The 16,997-nt window shown below is 40.6% G+C and overlaps 1 protein-coding gene and 1 long non-coding RNA gene across 2 annotated transcripts in view; one reads left to right on the top strand and one right to left on the bottom strand.

Moving 5' to 3' along the window:
• The window catches only part of LOC131880722 (monocarboxylate transporter 10-like), a 34,750-nt gene extending 24,399 nt beyond the window's left edge, over window positions 1-10,351 (bottom strand). Inside the window, exon 1 of the mRNA XM_059227411.1 lies at window positions 9,470-10,351. Coding sequence (XP_059083394.1) covers window positions 9,470-9,959 — 490 coding nt within the window. The 5' untranslated portion in view covers window positions 9,960-10,351. The remainder of the gene's footprint in view (window positions 1-9,469) is intronic.
• A 6,287-nt stretch (window positions 10,352-16,638) lies between these two features.
• LOC131881157 (uncharacterized) overlaps window positions 16,639-16,997 on the top strand; it is a 1,294-nt gene continuing 935 nt past the window's right edge. Inside the window, exons 1-2 of the long non-coding RNA XR_009373340.1 lie at window positions 16,639-16,810; window positions 16,883-16,995. This is a non-coding gene — a long non-coding RNA (uncharacterized LOC131881157). The remainder of the gene's footprint in view (window positions 16,811-16,882; window positions 16,996-16,997) is intronic.

Here is a 16,997-nt window from a genome sequence, read left to right as displayed (position 1 = left end):
GGTTAGGCTAATATTTGAGTTAGCAAACAATTGGAGCGGATCAACTTTGGGCAAAATGTACAAAGTGCGCGCGGGATGCAACACGATGCTACAGGTTAATTGGCCGATTGATCAGCCCAGGGCAGGAGGCAACTAGACAACCAACTCTTTATGAGGGCTACTATGCGAGCGTATCTTGCTGAGAACGATTTGGGAATAAGTTGAGCACATGCTGGGATAGAAGGGCCCCACTTTTCCTTGGGTGTGACGCTCACGTAGATTTTTTTTTTTCAGCCATCAAGAGAGAAAGGCCAGGAATCTTCATTCGTGATTGAGACTTCGCACGAAGCCAAGGCCTTAAGGATAGATTCCAATATGAAACTCATCAGGACGTATGGGCATCGGTGTTTAACGTTCTGTGCCTCCTTTTGGCACAGTTGGCACCCAAAGTGCCCAACCAAAAGACAAGGATGACGAGCATACTTGAATTGGGTTGCCCATGATGTTTATGTGAGGGGTTTGGTGGATTAAGCAGGCTCAGAGCCCCAATGACCTCCAACCGCTTGTGTTCAGTTTAGCAATCCATTTTACGGGTCAGGGCTTAAAAAGCCGCCTTTGGTCTCACTTGGGAGTCGTGGATGGTCAAGATTTTTTGCCTCTCTTTTCATTACTAAAATTACCAAAATACTCGATTATTTGAGGAGATCATTTTACTGCCAATGAGAATGGGCACTATCACCATTCGGCTGGGCTTCAACATCAGGTTTATTTCGGCTAATGCTCCTGCGTCTTTCCGTTAGAAATAAAAAGAAACTATATTGTATCATTTACATTTATGTAAGAAATATAAGACATTACTACATTTCTCAGGTATTAGAGGTCGCAAAATAGTCCCCCAATTTTTTCGCACAGTGAGAGCATTGACACTTTTTATCCAGCGCTTTCCTCTTGAATAAATTCGGGCAATAACCAACGATAGTTAAACTCTACGCATGTGTAGGATAACTTGAAGAAAGTGGAAAGTTAGGTAGCACCCGAGTTTTCTCACCTAATTCAATTTTGTCCACTTTTCATCGGTCTGAAAGCATGTACTACAGGCTGTTGGTACAAACATGCAACCCGTCTTGTAATAATTACCGCACAGACATGCCATACGAGGGTCTCGTTAGTTCGCTTTACAAATGAATCTCGTTTCATTTTCATAGGTCGCATTCGTTTTATCGGCGACGAGCGGGGATTTCTTGACATGACTAGATTTTTCAAGCGAATTAATTTCTATAATTTCTACCTCCATTTATTTAGCCTTATCATTTGTATACCGGCAGCAGATTTGTTCTTGAACCTACGTAAAGAGCTAATATTGTACTCGTACTCGTCCATTAGTTTAAAATGGTTGGGCGGAATTCAATAAAATCGGTTTTTGATTCCTCCGAGTTGAGTTGCGTAAGGTAACTCCTCGAGGTCAAGTGGTATTTCAATTGCGAATGGGTCACCCGTCATTTCATCAACAGAGTTGGCGCACGAACCAGTTGCTCGCTAAAATAATGAGGTATTTTCTACCACGGTTTTTGTCAAGTCTTCATTCGAAGAATTGAATGTGCGATGAAATCGCCGAATCACCATTTCTCAGAAGTAGCCTAGCTTTTGAATGCCCTTGGTTAGCTGTGCTCTTGATTTTGATGGGCCAATTTGACTTGAACAATCATTGGCGCAGTAAGTACGTGCATCGATTTGCTCGAGAAAGAAGACGGAAGAGGAACAGGTTGTTCAAATTTGGGCCACTCGGACAGTTAGTCGTTCACTATCGATTTCAATCGTCATCACGTCCCATGTTTTTCGTCTGGTTGGCAAAAAACATTTCCATTCATGCCAATGTGGGAATTGGCAATTCCTCCAACATTAAGGCCACCGCAACCGACCGCGTCGACGACGCCCATTTAAGGACGATAGAAGGAGCAAATTGACTCACTATCAGATTGCAATCTCACGTTGGTGTTTTTTTTTTCTTCACCCGATCAACGACCGACAGCATTTGGAATTCTCCAGCACTTACTAGCGATGGCGTGGCTTGCAACCTTCGGCATAAGACATGAGATGTTGCATTTTTGGCCCACATGGAATTCCGCTTGACCCCTTAACCGTCTACCGTAATAGCTCGAGTCACTCGGGCTTCTTTGCGTCCTCATGTCATCATACCGTCTCATCATTGCGCCATTGCGTCATTCCTTGCCCAAGTGTTCCCTAATCCTCGCCCCTATCGGTCGTCGCACCTGTTTCATTTCTACCTACGAATAGATCCATTGAAAGCATAATCCTTCAAATAACTCTGGAGCCTCTTCAACTTCAAGTGTGAGTGTAAGTGTGTGCGTGCATGTGTGTGTGCGTGATTGAGCGATTGAGTGAGTGAGAGGGTGTTCAGATCCCACGGATTTCTGAATTGCACAGAACTGGAGGAATTCATCCGACCAATAAGGGCCAATGACCAACTACGAAAACATCCCCAAAAAATCGTACCTTTCGCTCTTATCATTCTTCAACCAGATGTGTCATATCTTGAATGGGGAATGAAGAAAAGAAAATGATAGGAAATTGAACACGTGGTAACAAAACAAAGAAATCTGGGCTCATTTTCTCAGCAAGGACGAACTCTTTTCCTCCTCCTCTTCCTACCCCCCCTCCCATTCCTGTAGCTTACTCTACTCAAGCCAGTTAAGTGAGATAACCAACTATAAACATTAGTACAAAAACGTGAGTAATAGTACTAACTGTGAAATGAAAAGAGTTTGACGTTCCTATCTAAGGGCTTGTAGAGATGTATGCAGACAGATTTGTCAACTTTTTGGTGTTGACGCTCCTTCAATTGGCTATTTATCATACATGGAGCCGCCAACACCATGCGAGTGAGCAGCATACGTAGTACTTCTACAGCCTATAGGCACAGCACCCGTGCACGGGGGAACTGTCTTCTGAAAGCCAAGATTATGCAAGCGCATCATTTACAAACGCACTGGAATGATTGCGTGATTGGGTCCAACTAGCTATATATCCAAGGTGGATAGAAATCAGTATTTTTTTGGGTTGACATACCGTACGTATTTGTAGCACTAGCCGGCTAGGTCTGGGCCATTTGTCAAATGGGCTCGATGACAAGAATGATCTCTGATAGCCGGATAGAGTGTCTGCTACGGCCAGAAGCAAGGTCGAAAGTGCTGCTCCTGTACTCATATGAAGCTCTGGTTATACTCAACGATGACAGCAACAACAACAACTAAAAAACAACGATGAAGACTACGAGAAAAAGAGGACTTCTTCGTCATCGATGGAGTGTGATAGATGTGACACTAGTCAAGGGAGCAGGAAGAGATCTGCTGTTCACACGCACTGGTCTGTGTAAGAAATAGACAGGCCGTACTAATATACTAATCCATTTGATAAACTGAGGGCACCAGGTAGCCCCAGGAGAGACAGGTCGTGATCCGTGAATTTGAATTCCGTCATTGGTCAAGCGTTGGATCAATTGAAAAGAAGGGCAAAAACTGGTGATATCTTGGTTGGGAAATGTCTGGCTGGCGCTCAAATTCCTAATTTAAAAATCATTCGTTTTCTGATACATACTTTACATGTCATGTGTGTAGGTAGAGCTCTCTGATAAGATTTTATGGAAGTACAGCTGGAGTGGGAAAAGGGAGTGGTTCTAGCGTTCGAACGTCCTTACACTTACTCGGTGTTAATTACTGTACACACCGGTTAACTATTTTCATTCGAAGTCGGATTTATTCATACTTCCAGGACCAATTTCACTCAAATCAACAGCACTAATGTGTGGCCTTATTTGCTAGATGACCTCGAAGCGCGTCCAACCAGTGTTATATAGCACAAATGTTGTTCTACTGATTCCTCACCTGGTTGGCTTTATAGGCATATTGGATATTTTTGGTACAAATTATAATCCAATTAGTCACGGCAAGTCTAATGCACACATTTCGAAAAAAAAACAATGACAAACGTAGCTCAGTGCATGTATGAATCACAACAATACTGTTACGTCCAGAGGGACACACCCTAAATCTGATATACATACATAGAGGGATAGAACTTCACGTCCGTTCTATTTAAGATCAAGATTAGGGGTCTGGTATGAAAATTTCTTTTGTAGACGTAGGATACTGGCCAGTGAAAGGACTTTGAGCATAGCCTGAGAGGATATGCTCTGCATAGAGAACCTTACCGAAGGATTTCTGTAATAAGATGTATAAAGATGGCAGAGCTTTTTATGTGGAAGATTTCTGCCATTGCCTTTTGGCCATAGAATCTTATCAAATTTCGATACTTGAGACTGCTTTTAGGCCAATACATCTGTCTACGTTGTTTTAAGTTCTGGCTTTTGAAATCTAGACAGCACGATCATAACTGAGGTGAGAAAGTTCCGACCTGAACATCTGATTTAGAACAAAGAACTGCATTGAGGTCCCGTATGGATTATTCAATCCTTTTTTTTTTTATTCTGAAGGTTAAATTATAACTGAATTTATGCCCTACTTGGCACAAATAGCATAGCACTTTGGCCTGAAGAAGAGCATGACTGCATTTGAAACCTAACTTGACAAGTCATTTTGGTACTTGGAAGAAGTTGCGAACACTCGTTTAACAACTCTTTCTTGCCTTTAACCAAAGGTGGGCTTCCAATTGCGGATTAATGATGTTCGTTTGTTGTTGTTAACGAGAAGTGAACAAGTGACATTTTTAGTCAATCAACTAAATTGCCTTCCTTCACTCTCTTTAAACCCATAAAATGTTAATTTTCGAATTCCTAATTACCTAACTTAGATTTCAGACATTGTTTAAAATTCAGTTTCCTGACGTTGTATTGATGTCCTTTTTTATTTACTTTTTCCACCAACAGAAAAAGGTGACAGTCAGCTCCGACACCCATTGGGCCAAATTAACGATAAACTGTTAATGATTGACTTTCTTTTGTGTCTTAGTTTGTAAGTAAGCAACTATCAATTAACAACGTTTGCATTTCAGATATCGATGCCCACCTCTATCAATAATTAGGGTATGGGAGGAACGTATAAGGCGTTTCCAAATAGAGCTCGAAAATAAGTGAGTCAGCTAAATGCTTCCCTATCGATTATGTAGATCATAAAACTCGTGCTTTGGTAAAGTACAGCTTCAAAATGCAAACGCTAACAGAATGTTAGCGGCTATCATTCCAAACTGATTCGGAACGAAAGAAGGGTTAGTTTGATAAATCGATATGACCCCATGATCCCTCATTCATTGATGGAAAAATGGACGGATTAATGGATTTTGTTTGATAGTTTATGATAATATTGATGAAACAAATCGTGTTCTTCAAACTTATTTTAAACAGTTTCATTGAAAAGTTCTTCAAAAGCAATCTACTTATGCTCTGTTTGTGATCATAATTCCAATTGATTTAGCTTTATCCAATGGATTGGAACCCTGCTCTAGTGGATCATCCCAATCACTCAATGAAACCGACAACTAAACGAAATCATGTGGTCTGGTTTTCGACTCTTCATCTTGCCTTCAAAAAGAGAATTGGGCATGAATAATTTGCGATATCTCGTTAGGAATATTTCACTTACTAAATACTCTCAAAGATGCTAATATGCTTAGCCGAATTATAATTTTGAAGAGGACAATACTATATTTAGTGCCTAAGCGAGTCTGAAGGATGAATGATTTCTATTTTTACGAGAGCATTGACAAAAAGGTTGTTTTGCAATATTAATCGTCGCAGTTAGATGTTGAAGCAAATAAGTCTGGGGGTTTCAACAAGATCCTAAGCCGAGATACGCTTAATATTTCACCGTCACTTTCCTCTCCAGTATTTTCGATGAAATTTCTCTATTTGGCAAAAATGGTCTAAGGAAGAAAAAACACCAACGAAATGTTGAGTGTGAAGAATATTCACGAGGCCCGTACCCCTTTGATTGTATCATACATCAGGTATATACCATAGAGTGCATAGATCATGCAATTCTGCTCTTGGAGAACCTCCACCACTCGTCTTTAAATTCAAATTGAGCAATAGTTGTTTGTTCAATGGACGTCACTTTCTTTGCACTAAGTTTGAAAAAAAATGCTTGGTTTGAAAGAAGTCAATAGGATCAAGATGTGTTTGGCAAGCTTGGCTTTTCTCACGCCGGAGAGTTTGAGAAGAAAAAAGAAAAGTGAGGGATTGCCCGACCTTCTCTTCAAACAAGACGATGACACGAAACGGTAAACACGTTAAAGATATTATTGACCATGCACACCTTTTGAAATCCAAACTTAAATAAGCATTGAAAGTCAAATTTGACCTGTGCAGCCGTACTTTCTTTTCACTGGTGCTCTAAAGCTTGTTTTCCAGCCACTTGTAAACCGAGCACCACTAATCCAAAGATTTTGCCTTAGGGCTACGGCAGCGAATGCAAGTTAAAAAGTGATGATTTTGAAGGTTTAGTTGATTCCATCAGGTTTTTACCGGCAGCGGCAAAAAGCCTGTCATAAGACCTTTTGTGCAGTTTAAGGCGGTTAGGAATAGTTTGGGACGTCATTGTTTTTCTTTTGCCTTTTTTCAGCATTACCATGGTCTGAATAATGAATGCTATTGTTTTGAATCAAAGTAAAGATGCTTAGGTTCACATTTGTCGATAGAATTGGTGATCGAATTGAGTTGAGTTTTGCCGCTCAAGATACGTACGGGCCAGAGACGATCAGGTCAGTGGAATTATAAAATTCAAAAGTTTAGACTGACATGCAGAGAGTCCAAACTAGTCCCAGCCGCCCAAAAGAGCATGAACGGCCCATGACACACTTTTTACCGTTGGCAAGTTTTCACGTCACTATACGACATTTTTGTATGCTATTCTACAGGCTATTTGACGCCCTTGATATCAACGTTTTGAGAATTCTGTCAGCGATTGACCAATTAACTGGATTTGTCAGCGATATTCCATGACGTTTTTTTTTCACTTATAATTAATTGAACCTTGTATTTATGACGTGCAATTTAAAAGAAGAAATAATTCTTGCTTTTGCGAATTACAGTTGCACTTTTTGCTTATGACTTTCGGGATAAACGTTTTACGTACGTAAGTACTGTGGTGGCCATCCCCATCAACGGCTTCCAATTCGTCTCCAATCCAAATTGGTCCGAGTACTTATTTTGACTTTCACAAGTAGCTCTTGATCTACTTTCTGGGCGGAGTGCTTTCTCTCATCGATGGCCTCATCTGTTGCCACCACTCTCCAAATACGTAAATGGACTTATCTTGCGCCACCAATACTGATGTCAACTCGGGAACTTTTCCCCTCTCCCTTCCCATGACATCTTTCAAAGCTCGGCTTCAAGGGTCAAGAGGGCAAGTTTGGTAACCAAGTCAAATGGGATGCTCGACCAATATGTACGAGTAACAGATGACGTCAACACGAGAAAGGAAAAAAACCCAAGGGGTCGTGGCAGCAAGCTCCTCAAAAATCGGAAAAACCACACAGCTATCCGTTTTGATGGTCAAATCAAGGATGACCGTCGGAGTGAATTATTAGTCTGAGAGACGAGAACGGACATCATGAGGGCAGATTGGCCGAGAAATAAAAGATGACGGCAGCTGGAAAGGCTGATGAAATCAATGTAACAGCTTCGGCATGCCCCAAGTGGGAAACCATGCAGGAATTTCATAGGCTTCCAATGGAAAGGCTTTAAAACCCGTTTCCTGAAATGCGTATCATATCGATTTGAAACCACCGGTTTCAACGAATGATCAAATGATCTCTTGTAATAAGATTTCCAAAATCCAATCTCAACTAATGAATGAGCATTGTGCTGGATGTCATCAGAATTCAGCCTCTTCTTTGAGAATCATTTCTGCCACTGCAGCCGCAGTCGCCGCAGTTGCCGCCGCCAACCAAGCCAAATATGCGTGTACAGTATGTGGAAACATGGGTCAAGATGTAAAGACACAGATTAAGTGGAACAACCAGGGCACATCCAACTCTATCTGTCGGACCCGATTTCACTTCAATCAGCTCTTTGACCTTAAGGTCCCTTGGATGCGTTGCAGTTCGTATTTTCTTTGTTTTCTCGTTCTTGGAAGGAGTGAAAGCCGGGCTAAGAAAGTGAATCCATTGGAACTCACTCATCCCACTTTGGGGAGCGATTCGGATCTGTGCCAGGGCAAATCTTGGAAGTAACATCTGTAAAGCTTTGTTTACCATCTCCTTGGGCGTAATTAATTCTCCTTCTTCAAGGCTCTCGAAGTAATGTGTAGTAACACAAGTAACACAACTCGTGTGAATGTTCTGGAACGTACATACGCACACACACGCACACACACGCACACACACGCACACACACACACACACTCCTACACGCCTACGGGTACTTTTGACGCCTCGGGAAACTGCACTGCTCGACCTGGAAAGCCCCCACCATCACTTGAATGCACATCTTAGAGCTAATCTGTTCACTTGGAGCATTGTCACTCACAACAATGGGATTGGGGCGCATGTGGAGCTTTGGGGAGATCACAATATTTTTAATATAGCTCCTTGGTTGGGATGTGGAATGTTAAACCATGAAGCTTTAAAGTCGTTTGAAGACGTGTACGTATCCTTCCAGTGTTGACAATTTGAAAAATGAATTTCGTAATTGCCTGATTCGACTTTCTGATCAGTATGTGGATAATGCCTAACATATACAAGAGTAACTAAACACTCATCGTTTGGTAAGACTTTGGCCTAAAGTGTGATTAATCATCTCCGGCTAAACAGTACTTTCTGCCTTCCAGGCGCAATCCACGTTTCCCTCACGCCCACCCACCTCTTATGCCGATCTTTAACCTCGTTTTGTGAACTAGAGTGCTGGTCTCAAGGCACTCATCCAGACGGATTATTCTCGAGAACTTGAAAGTCAAGTCCAAAACTCAGAACATCCCTTTAATTCAAATACACCAACCAACAGGCGAATTGGGAATCCTTTAGAGCGTAATCATGAAATGCAACACTCATACAATGGAAAGGGCAAAAAGAATATCATATAAAAGAGTATCATATTCTCATGTTGGAAATACGGGAGCAAATTAACACTGTCAGATATTGCCCACTGAGGGTTTAAGGGGGGAGGCGGGGGAGTTCGAGAGGAGGAGGAGGAGGGTATCATTTATTCATTTATGTTAGTGGAGCGATAATTTACAGCTCGCCTCATCGCCTCAGTAGCGCACCAATTCAATAAAAGTCCAGATCCAGCCAGAGAGCGGTGGCCCACCAAAACAAGTTTTATGTCATTTTCCACTTAATAAAGTTCAAAAGCTGCCTACTTTTGAGCATCCTTCATACTGGGAGCTCAAATTTACCCCTCTTTCCAGAAAGGTTTAGAAAAAGCGAAAAAGTACTTGTAACTTCATTTTCCTCTCCAGAGGATAGTGAAGTCTCAGATCATAAAAATGGACGTCTTTTCAATTTCCGATTTTGGACTTACCCAAGGCTATGGTATTTCCTCCCATCGAATCTGACGTGCGGTTTAGAAACCGCTTTCCTATGTGAAGGCTGGCCGTACCAAAACTAAGCTGAAATCCATTCATGAAGAAATGGCACAGCGTGGCTGAGACCAGAATCACGTAACCCCAATGGCCTTCCGGGTAGTAATGACGAAACAAGCTGGCCAATCGAAGCTTTTCCAATACGAACTCCGAGCCCACTTTGGGCGAACCCACCCGATGACCTTCTCCAGCCACGGCTTGTCCATTGTTCCTCTGAATGCCGTGAGGATTCGCCTTCAAATGAATGAATCCTCGATCCCGTCGAGTGGGATCCGAGTTCCAAGCCTGTTGACCGGATTTACTTCTCCTGACACCAGGATTCTGGGAATCACTTTCACAAATGTATATGCCCGACACCGGGCCGTTATTGGGCCTCCTCAAAGGCCATGTGCTCCACCAGTTGTCAAGCCGAGAGTTATGGGCTTTCATCACTTCTCCTCGTCACAACATAACGACACCTCAAGGGTAGGCTATTAGTGTACCCACTCATCTAAAGTGACTACACGTAGCGGGTTTGAACGCTCACTTCTTAATTCTCGGTACGTTCTCCCATTCTCCCCCGGAATGACATTTCCAGAAAACCCTTATCCTTAATGGATGGATGAGCGAATGAACGAACGAACGAACGAACGAACGAGCGAACGAACGAACGAATTGCTGTTATGCTCGCTCGTTTTCGGCTCGGGCAGAATTGATGATATTCCTTCGTTTTTTTCTTTTGGGCCTTGAATTCTATCCGGTCGCGTCGGAGTGGAAGGCGGTCGATCTTTTCGAACACATCCGCGCTTTAAAGTGATCCCACTCAGAGATTTCTTCTTCTTCCTCTTCCACGTACACTTGAGAGCCCCCAGTTGGAAAGAAGAAAAGAATGAAAAGGTACGTTGGATCCATGGATAGAGGAAAGCATCAAAATCTTTCTTTCACCCAACGTTTTAGGTGCTGACGAACCCGCTGAGACTTGACACTTGAAATGAAGAGCCCCTCAGGTCCAGCTTGACAGAGATGCAATTTATATTGTCCAAGTTCGACTCCCGTTTCAGCTCGATCTAGCTACGGGAATGTACTCATACATACGTACTACTAACACCTTACCTTGGCAGCAATGCAATCGAAGGACGGGAACAAACGATCTCATAAAACTCGAAGGATAACAAACCAAGCCATCATAATGTGAAGAGGGCCTCATAAATCGAAGTGACTCCAATGCCAATTTCACTTGGACTGGAAACTCATGAGGACGTAATAGGGATAAAAACGAGTCAACCTGGTACGTAGCCGAGCTGACAAAATGAGATCATTCATTCAGTCACTCAATCAATCACTCAACCCCTCCCTGTTGTCTTTTTAATACGTTTACCATCGTTCTTTGCCTATTCTGATTATCAAGTTGTTTTTTCACTTACTTGACATCTCATTTTGCAATCAATATCGACTGCTTCCGAGCTCAAATTACCATCCGATAGGTCTAAAAGCCTTTGAAAAGGAAAATGCTCAAGAGGACGCAGGTACAAACAGATACGAAAGTCTGGTTAGGACGTCTCCCCCATTTGGAACCTCATGTGTCACCAATAACGCGCCAAAATAAACGAAAGAGCGAGACCTGGAGCTCATCGTTCTTTCTTTTCTTTACTTTATGGCTGACAGTACGTACAAAAAATGCTTTATCTGAAATCACAAACGGAGAAATATGATGAAGTTAAGAAGTGCCAAAAGGTAGTAGCAGTGGTGGATAGGTTTTTGGCAAGAACACGCTGACAAACGAATGGCCTCGACAGAAACGGGGCCGTAAATTGTGGGGGAAGCCAACCCGTCATCCAGCTTGTGATTCAATAAGTCCACGAGTACACGGACACGCAAAATTCTCATGTCCCGTGGGACTACATGCTTAGGCGTGTATTCCAATGAAGCCATAAGATATTGACGCGGAAATTTCGTTATCCAAGCTAGAGGGCTAGTGATAAGCCCTCTAATCCAAACCAATCGTTGTAATTGACATTAATCTAGCCAAGACACCAAGCTCATGACTAGGAAGGGGCAAAACGTGCAAAACCGCGGAACCTTTCAGAGAAAACTGGTGCAAAAACCTAACACAAAAGTGCAAGAATGTACGATTGAGGGCAAAAAATGTATCAAATGTATCAACCACGTGAACTCATGTGACGTGGCTTGTCTTTTTGGACCTGAAACTGATACTCTTCACAACTTTTAGCTTGACAGCCAGATGACAGGCAAATGATCTGGGTAGAAATATGGTCATACTTCGTCACTTATGTTCATCTTAAAAGAGAATGGAATAGAAAAGAGATCCATTTCATCTCACCAACACTTCATTGCATTCCGTTAATTCTCGCTCTTGGTGCGGTGATCAGTTGGGCAATAAGAAAAAAAGGCACAATTAAAGAAAGTTACGAAGGTATAAAGAAATGTGAAAACATGATTAGGAATGGGCAAAACGTGCAAAACTGCGAAACAGTGTGGTTGCCTGCCTGAGTTACAAATATGCAAAATGTAAAGGAACCGTGCTTGATGGTGCTAGTGAACCTATTTTTCGAGCTTCCTTACCCCCAGTGGTCAAAATAACTTCTCAAGTTTTAATGGAAATGCCCCCAAAAATAGATCTAGGCATTATGCTCACTCGCAAAACCGCAAAGATTTTTTTGCTTTATAGATTTCTAACTGAGATGTAAACTTACGTACCTCAAAACTTTCAAATGATCATGTCATGGCGCAAAAATAAATATGAAGATGGTGTATAAGCACTATACATACATTGTGAATTTAAGATAATATGTTATAAAAGAAAAGTGTCAAAACGGTAAAAGCAATAAAATAGTTGACCAGAAAATGATATCACAGTGAGTATGACTAGTATTGTTCAATCCGCGTGGTAAAAGTGAAAAGGGGAATTGCCGATAGTACAGCACATAAACAAGTGGGTAGAGGTAAATAATGAAAATCTTGTTTATTGCAACAGAGTGAGTGGGTCAGATTGAACAGATCCTTTGTCAACTTCCGTCGTTGATGATATTATGTAGGCCGGGAGCCGGACAAAGGTGCGTGACCGCCAATACTCCAAAGGGAAGTCAGGCCAAGAACAATAAGGTGTTAGCAAGTCCTTGACCGGGAAGGACACCTTGTGTCCGGACATCACCTCTGGAAAGGTGTGGTTCCCAACAATGTTGGGCACTAACCTTGCCAGCCCGATGGTGAGGGGCTCATTTTCGCATAGAAAATGCGTCCATGCATTGTTGGCATATTGGGGCACGCACAGGTATCGCTTGAGGAATAAAAATGACCCGCCTTTAATTGAGGAGATCTACATTTCTTATTTTATTACTTTAATTCGAAAAGTGGTTCAGATTCGCCATGATCAAGAAGCTAGTTCACAGTCCATACTTCTAGAAGTTTGTGTCTAGGGGTACATTTGATCACTCCAAAATAATTTACCAAAATGACATATTTCGAGGGTTTTAAGGTGTAGTATATAAAATTACGAGCTAATTTAAAACAAAAGAAGAAAAATAATGATAAAATTTAATGTTCTTTTAATATTAAAGATATACATTTGGGAAAATCTGTGAATCTGAGTTTAGTTATTATAGCCGGGGCATTTTGAAGCTAAAACGCATGAAAAAGGACTTTCAATTCATAAATAGCAATATAGTGCTTAAAGAAATCTTACAATGAGTTTACATTCATATGCAAAAAATACCTGAACTAGATATGGGTGACCTTGCTAGCACCTAAATGTAGGGTTGATCAGCAATTTTACTCCAAACTTGTCAACGTTCAGTGTATGGGGACTGCTTGTTTCATAATGAGACATCTCGCTCGCGGCAAAAAAGGAAAGACAGCGTTAGTAAACCCTGTTTTAACGTTTGTTCTTGCGTCATTGTAAAGAAAGAACCCTAAACAACAATTGATGTTAATAAGTTAACAGTGCTATTTTCCAACTCTGCAAGCTCTATCCTGAACAAGTTATCAAACAAGAAATCATGGTAAATTTGAATGAGACATTCAGCAACATCAAAAATCCAAAAAGAAGTGGATTATTGCTACCATCAAATAAATAATCACAGAAGGATATTAATAGAGTTGTTTTCTTTCCAATGATATCACATTAGTAATGGCATGTTTGGAAACCATTAGCTAGCCTCAAAATATCTCCCTGATTATTCTCACATCAAACTAAGGCAATCTTTTTGATTGATAATAGCTCATTACTTGGAAATTCACTATTGCCTTTACTTTCCAAGCTTTCTGGTACCCTTCATTTAATTTTGATAATCATTTGATCCCATTACTCCTATTGAGGGTTCTATAGGGTGATAGGCTGCAACAACAATCAAACAATATATTTGAATGTAAGTGCAGTTTATGTTGACATCTTTGGTCATTGAGGGCCCATTCTGGGTTCAAGGGTCGCCATTTGAGGCGAATGTCCATTAGATGAATGAGCAGGGTTTAGGTTTAGGCCCAATAATTACCATCCCAGTATACATGACATATATGTTGTCAAATATTAGTCCAATGAGACAAAAACTCGCAATTAAGAATTATGAAAATTAAGAAAATACAAATATCTGATTCACAGATATTATAAATTGCTATTGTTCTTTAATCAATAGTAAGTGTGATATTTGAGACTCTGTACACCACTGAGTTTTTATGATAAATTTTCAATTGAGCCAAAACAGTCTTACTAAGTAAGCAAGTTTACAATACTTGTATTGAATTTGTCAACTATCAATAATTTACGAAAGTTAAATGGCCCCCGTTGTGTTGAAAAGAGGCTGTACTAAATGGATTATTTTATTTACACTTTTATCAATCTCAAATTGGGTGTTGCAATCTTTGCTAAAGCCAACATTGCAACTTCTTAAAAAGCATCCTCCTCCCAAAGGTCTAAATTTCAGATACCACGAACTATTAACACTCTTTTATAATTTTTTTTTAAGACGAGTTAGAAAAAGATTGTTTTTCATATTTTGCACTGTATCTTGCTAAAGAAAACGTCGCCAAGATTTGGATAAATGCAATGCTAAGACAAACTACATGAACAGTCTTGTTCATTACCAAGTTAAATTCAGAATTGTAACAAAAAAACGCACCACTGGAGGCAGAGCTGAATTTCCTAACTAAAAACAAATGTAACAAATGACTCGCCGAAGTATGAAAGTGCAACATAAATACCAAGATGCATTGTTTGGTAAAACAATTTGACAGAAAAATGTCCAAGTTTAGGATTCTAAGACACCGAAACTGTATTCTTTTCGGAAATTTGGCCAAAACCACCTTAATGTTTAAAAATGCCCCAAAATGACAAGATATTTAAACTGCACACTAAAAAAAGTCTCTACTCATCATTCTTATTTTACAATCTCGCATAAACTCAAATCATTCATAAGAAGTTTAATCACTTTTGTTTGTATCTGTCTTTACATGATTTTAAAAGTTTTGAATGAAGCAAAAAAGTCATGGTAACGCTCTTTTTCCTTTTTTGGTGGCAGCTAGAGTTTGTTTAACTCCTACCTCGCAGTTCCTATTCCCTACGAATGTAAAATGGAATCAAATTGCTCAATGCATGAAGGTGAAAAGAAAGAGAGGAGGACTTCACTGATTGAACTAATCTGGATTCTAGGATGTTGAATGTTATAATGCTTCGATTGAAATTACTAATCAATTGCTCGCACTTTCCTTGACTTCAAATAAACGAGTTTTTCATCTTTCATCCGTCAGTTTTGATCACTTCTAGATCAGGGACTATTTCAAAACTATTAGCATGAGTCTCAAACTTAACCTTGGCAACTTGAAGAAGATGATTGTACTAAAAAACGTTTTCAGTGGTCAAGAAGACACCCAAGTCAAGGAGACATCTAAACCTAGCCACACACATTAGAAAGTCCAAAGATAAATAGTATGGTTGATGGGCTCGTGAATCCCGGTGCTCTCATGAGTAACGTCTTTGGTTTGCATTAAGAATGAAATGTGGATAACCCGATTACTTCCACTCCGAAAATTCATCAACTCTGCTTGCTGTATGTCTTGAGCTCCATTCTCTAGAGCTTGCTAACGAGCTATTTCTTTCCAATTGCTTTAGATGCAAATCTAATTTTACCAACTTAAGCATCAAAATTCACCACAGTTGCCATCGTTGCTTCGTTGTTTAATGCCTTGGAATTGTTCAGTGAGGTTCTAAACTTCGTTGGTAGGCTTTGCGATGACAAAGAACAATCTATGAAGCAAACTAATACGACAAAAGAAACATAGCGGCAAAACAGAATTGCATGGATAATTAACAAGCAAGGATGTATTTGCATTCGTAATCACGGTTTTATTTCCATTTGGTCGTAGAAGTGGTGCGGAATTAAGACGAGGTATGCAAGTTCTCTTTAAAAAGCCCATCTTGTGAGCCGACAAGTCAGTCTAGCCAAGGATGCCTGTAACAAGTGGATTGGACACGGCAAGTAACCAATCTAGGCCACCTTATGATAACACTATTTCAACTCCTGTCCAAATATTACAAGAGATTCTTCCATACGGTATGAAACAACGATTGAAAAGAGAAAAAATATTGTTTTGATATCTTACTTACTACTTACTTACTTACAAAGCTTCTGGTTTATGTTGTAAAAGTCTAGGATTTTAAGGACAGATAGTTATGAATATAATAAAAGCAGTGAAGTTTGCCCTCAAATGACAGCACTTTCTTTCCTTTTTCTACTTTTGCACCCGTCAAAGAGCTTTGACAAAAAGTAAAATCGGCCTAGTTCGGCTGATGGTCACTCCTCTAGTTAAAGGTCACTCTGGTCTAGCCAAAGATGAAGGAAACTGCTTTTGTTGACCCCAAAGCAAAAGTGCACCCATATTCACCACATGATATGTACTACAGCTTTTATTACCCTAAAGCCTATGTTAGACGATGCACTTCAAACCTTTTTCCGCGGTATGTGCGAGTAAGCTTTACTTATCATATCTTGGCAAACACGCTCCAAAATATCATACGTATGTATATCAATGACGTACGCATTCTCTGCAGCAACTAACGCAAAAAGGTTTATGGTCGAATCTCATTACCAAAGCCGAAGGGTTTAATCATACTATTGTTGCTTTAACCTCCAACTGGAACTCTGCCCAAAGAGAAGCAAACGCCAGTAGTCCATGTTTATTTTCGGACTTCTGCAATCTGATTCCTCTCATTTGTGTGAAGACACGCCGGTGAACCGTACATAATTGGGTTCGCTTTGTTGACCAGGATAATTTCTATCAATATATCAATGGTGAGTAGAATACGCATCTTAAGGTCGCCCCTTAATGTCATTTTGCAATACTAACCAGAGCCCGGTTTTTAGACGCTCCTACCTCTGAGGTAAGGTTTTAAGGAGGTTACGCATAACGAGCGTCTGCTGGCCACCATGGTCAGGGTATTTTCATACTGGATAACGTCCAAGCGCCTGACTCGGAGGT

The sequence above is a fragment of the Tigriopus californicus genome, chromosome 5 (genome assembly GCF_007210705.1).
Source record: "Tigriopus californicus strain San Diego chromosome 5, Tcal_SD_v2.1, whole genome shotgun sequence".
Lineage (NCBI taxonomy): Eukaryota > Metazoa > Arthropoda > Copepoda > Harpacticoida > Harpacticidae > Tigriopus > Tigriopus californicus.
The sequence above is the reverse complement of the archived record's forward strand: the minus strand, read 5'-3'. Positions and strand labels throughout refer to the sequence as shown.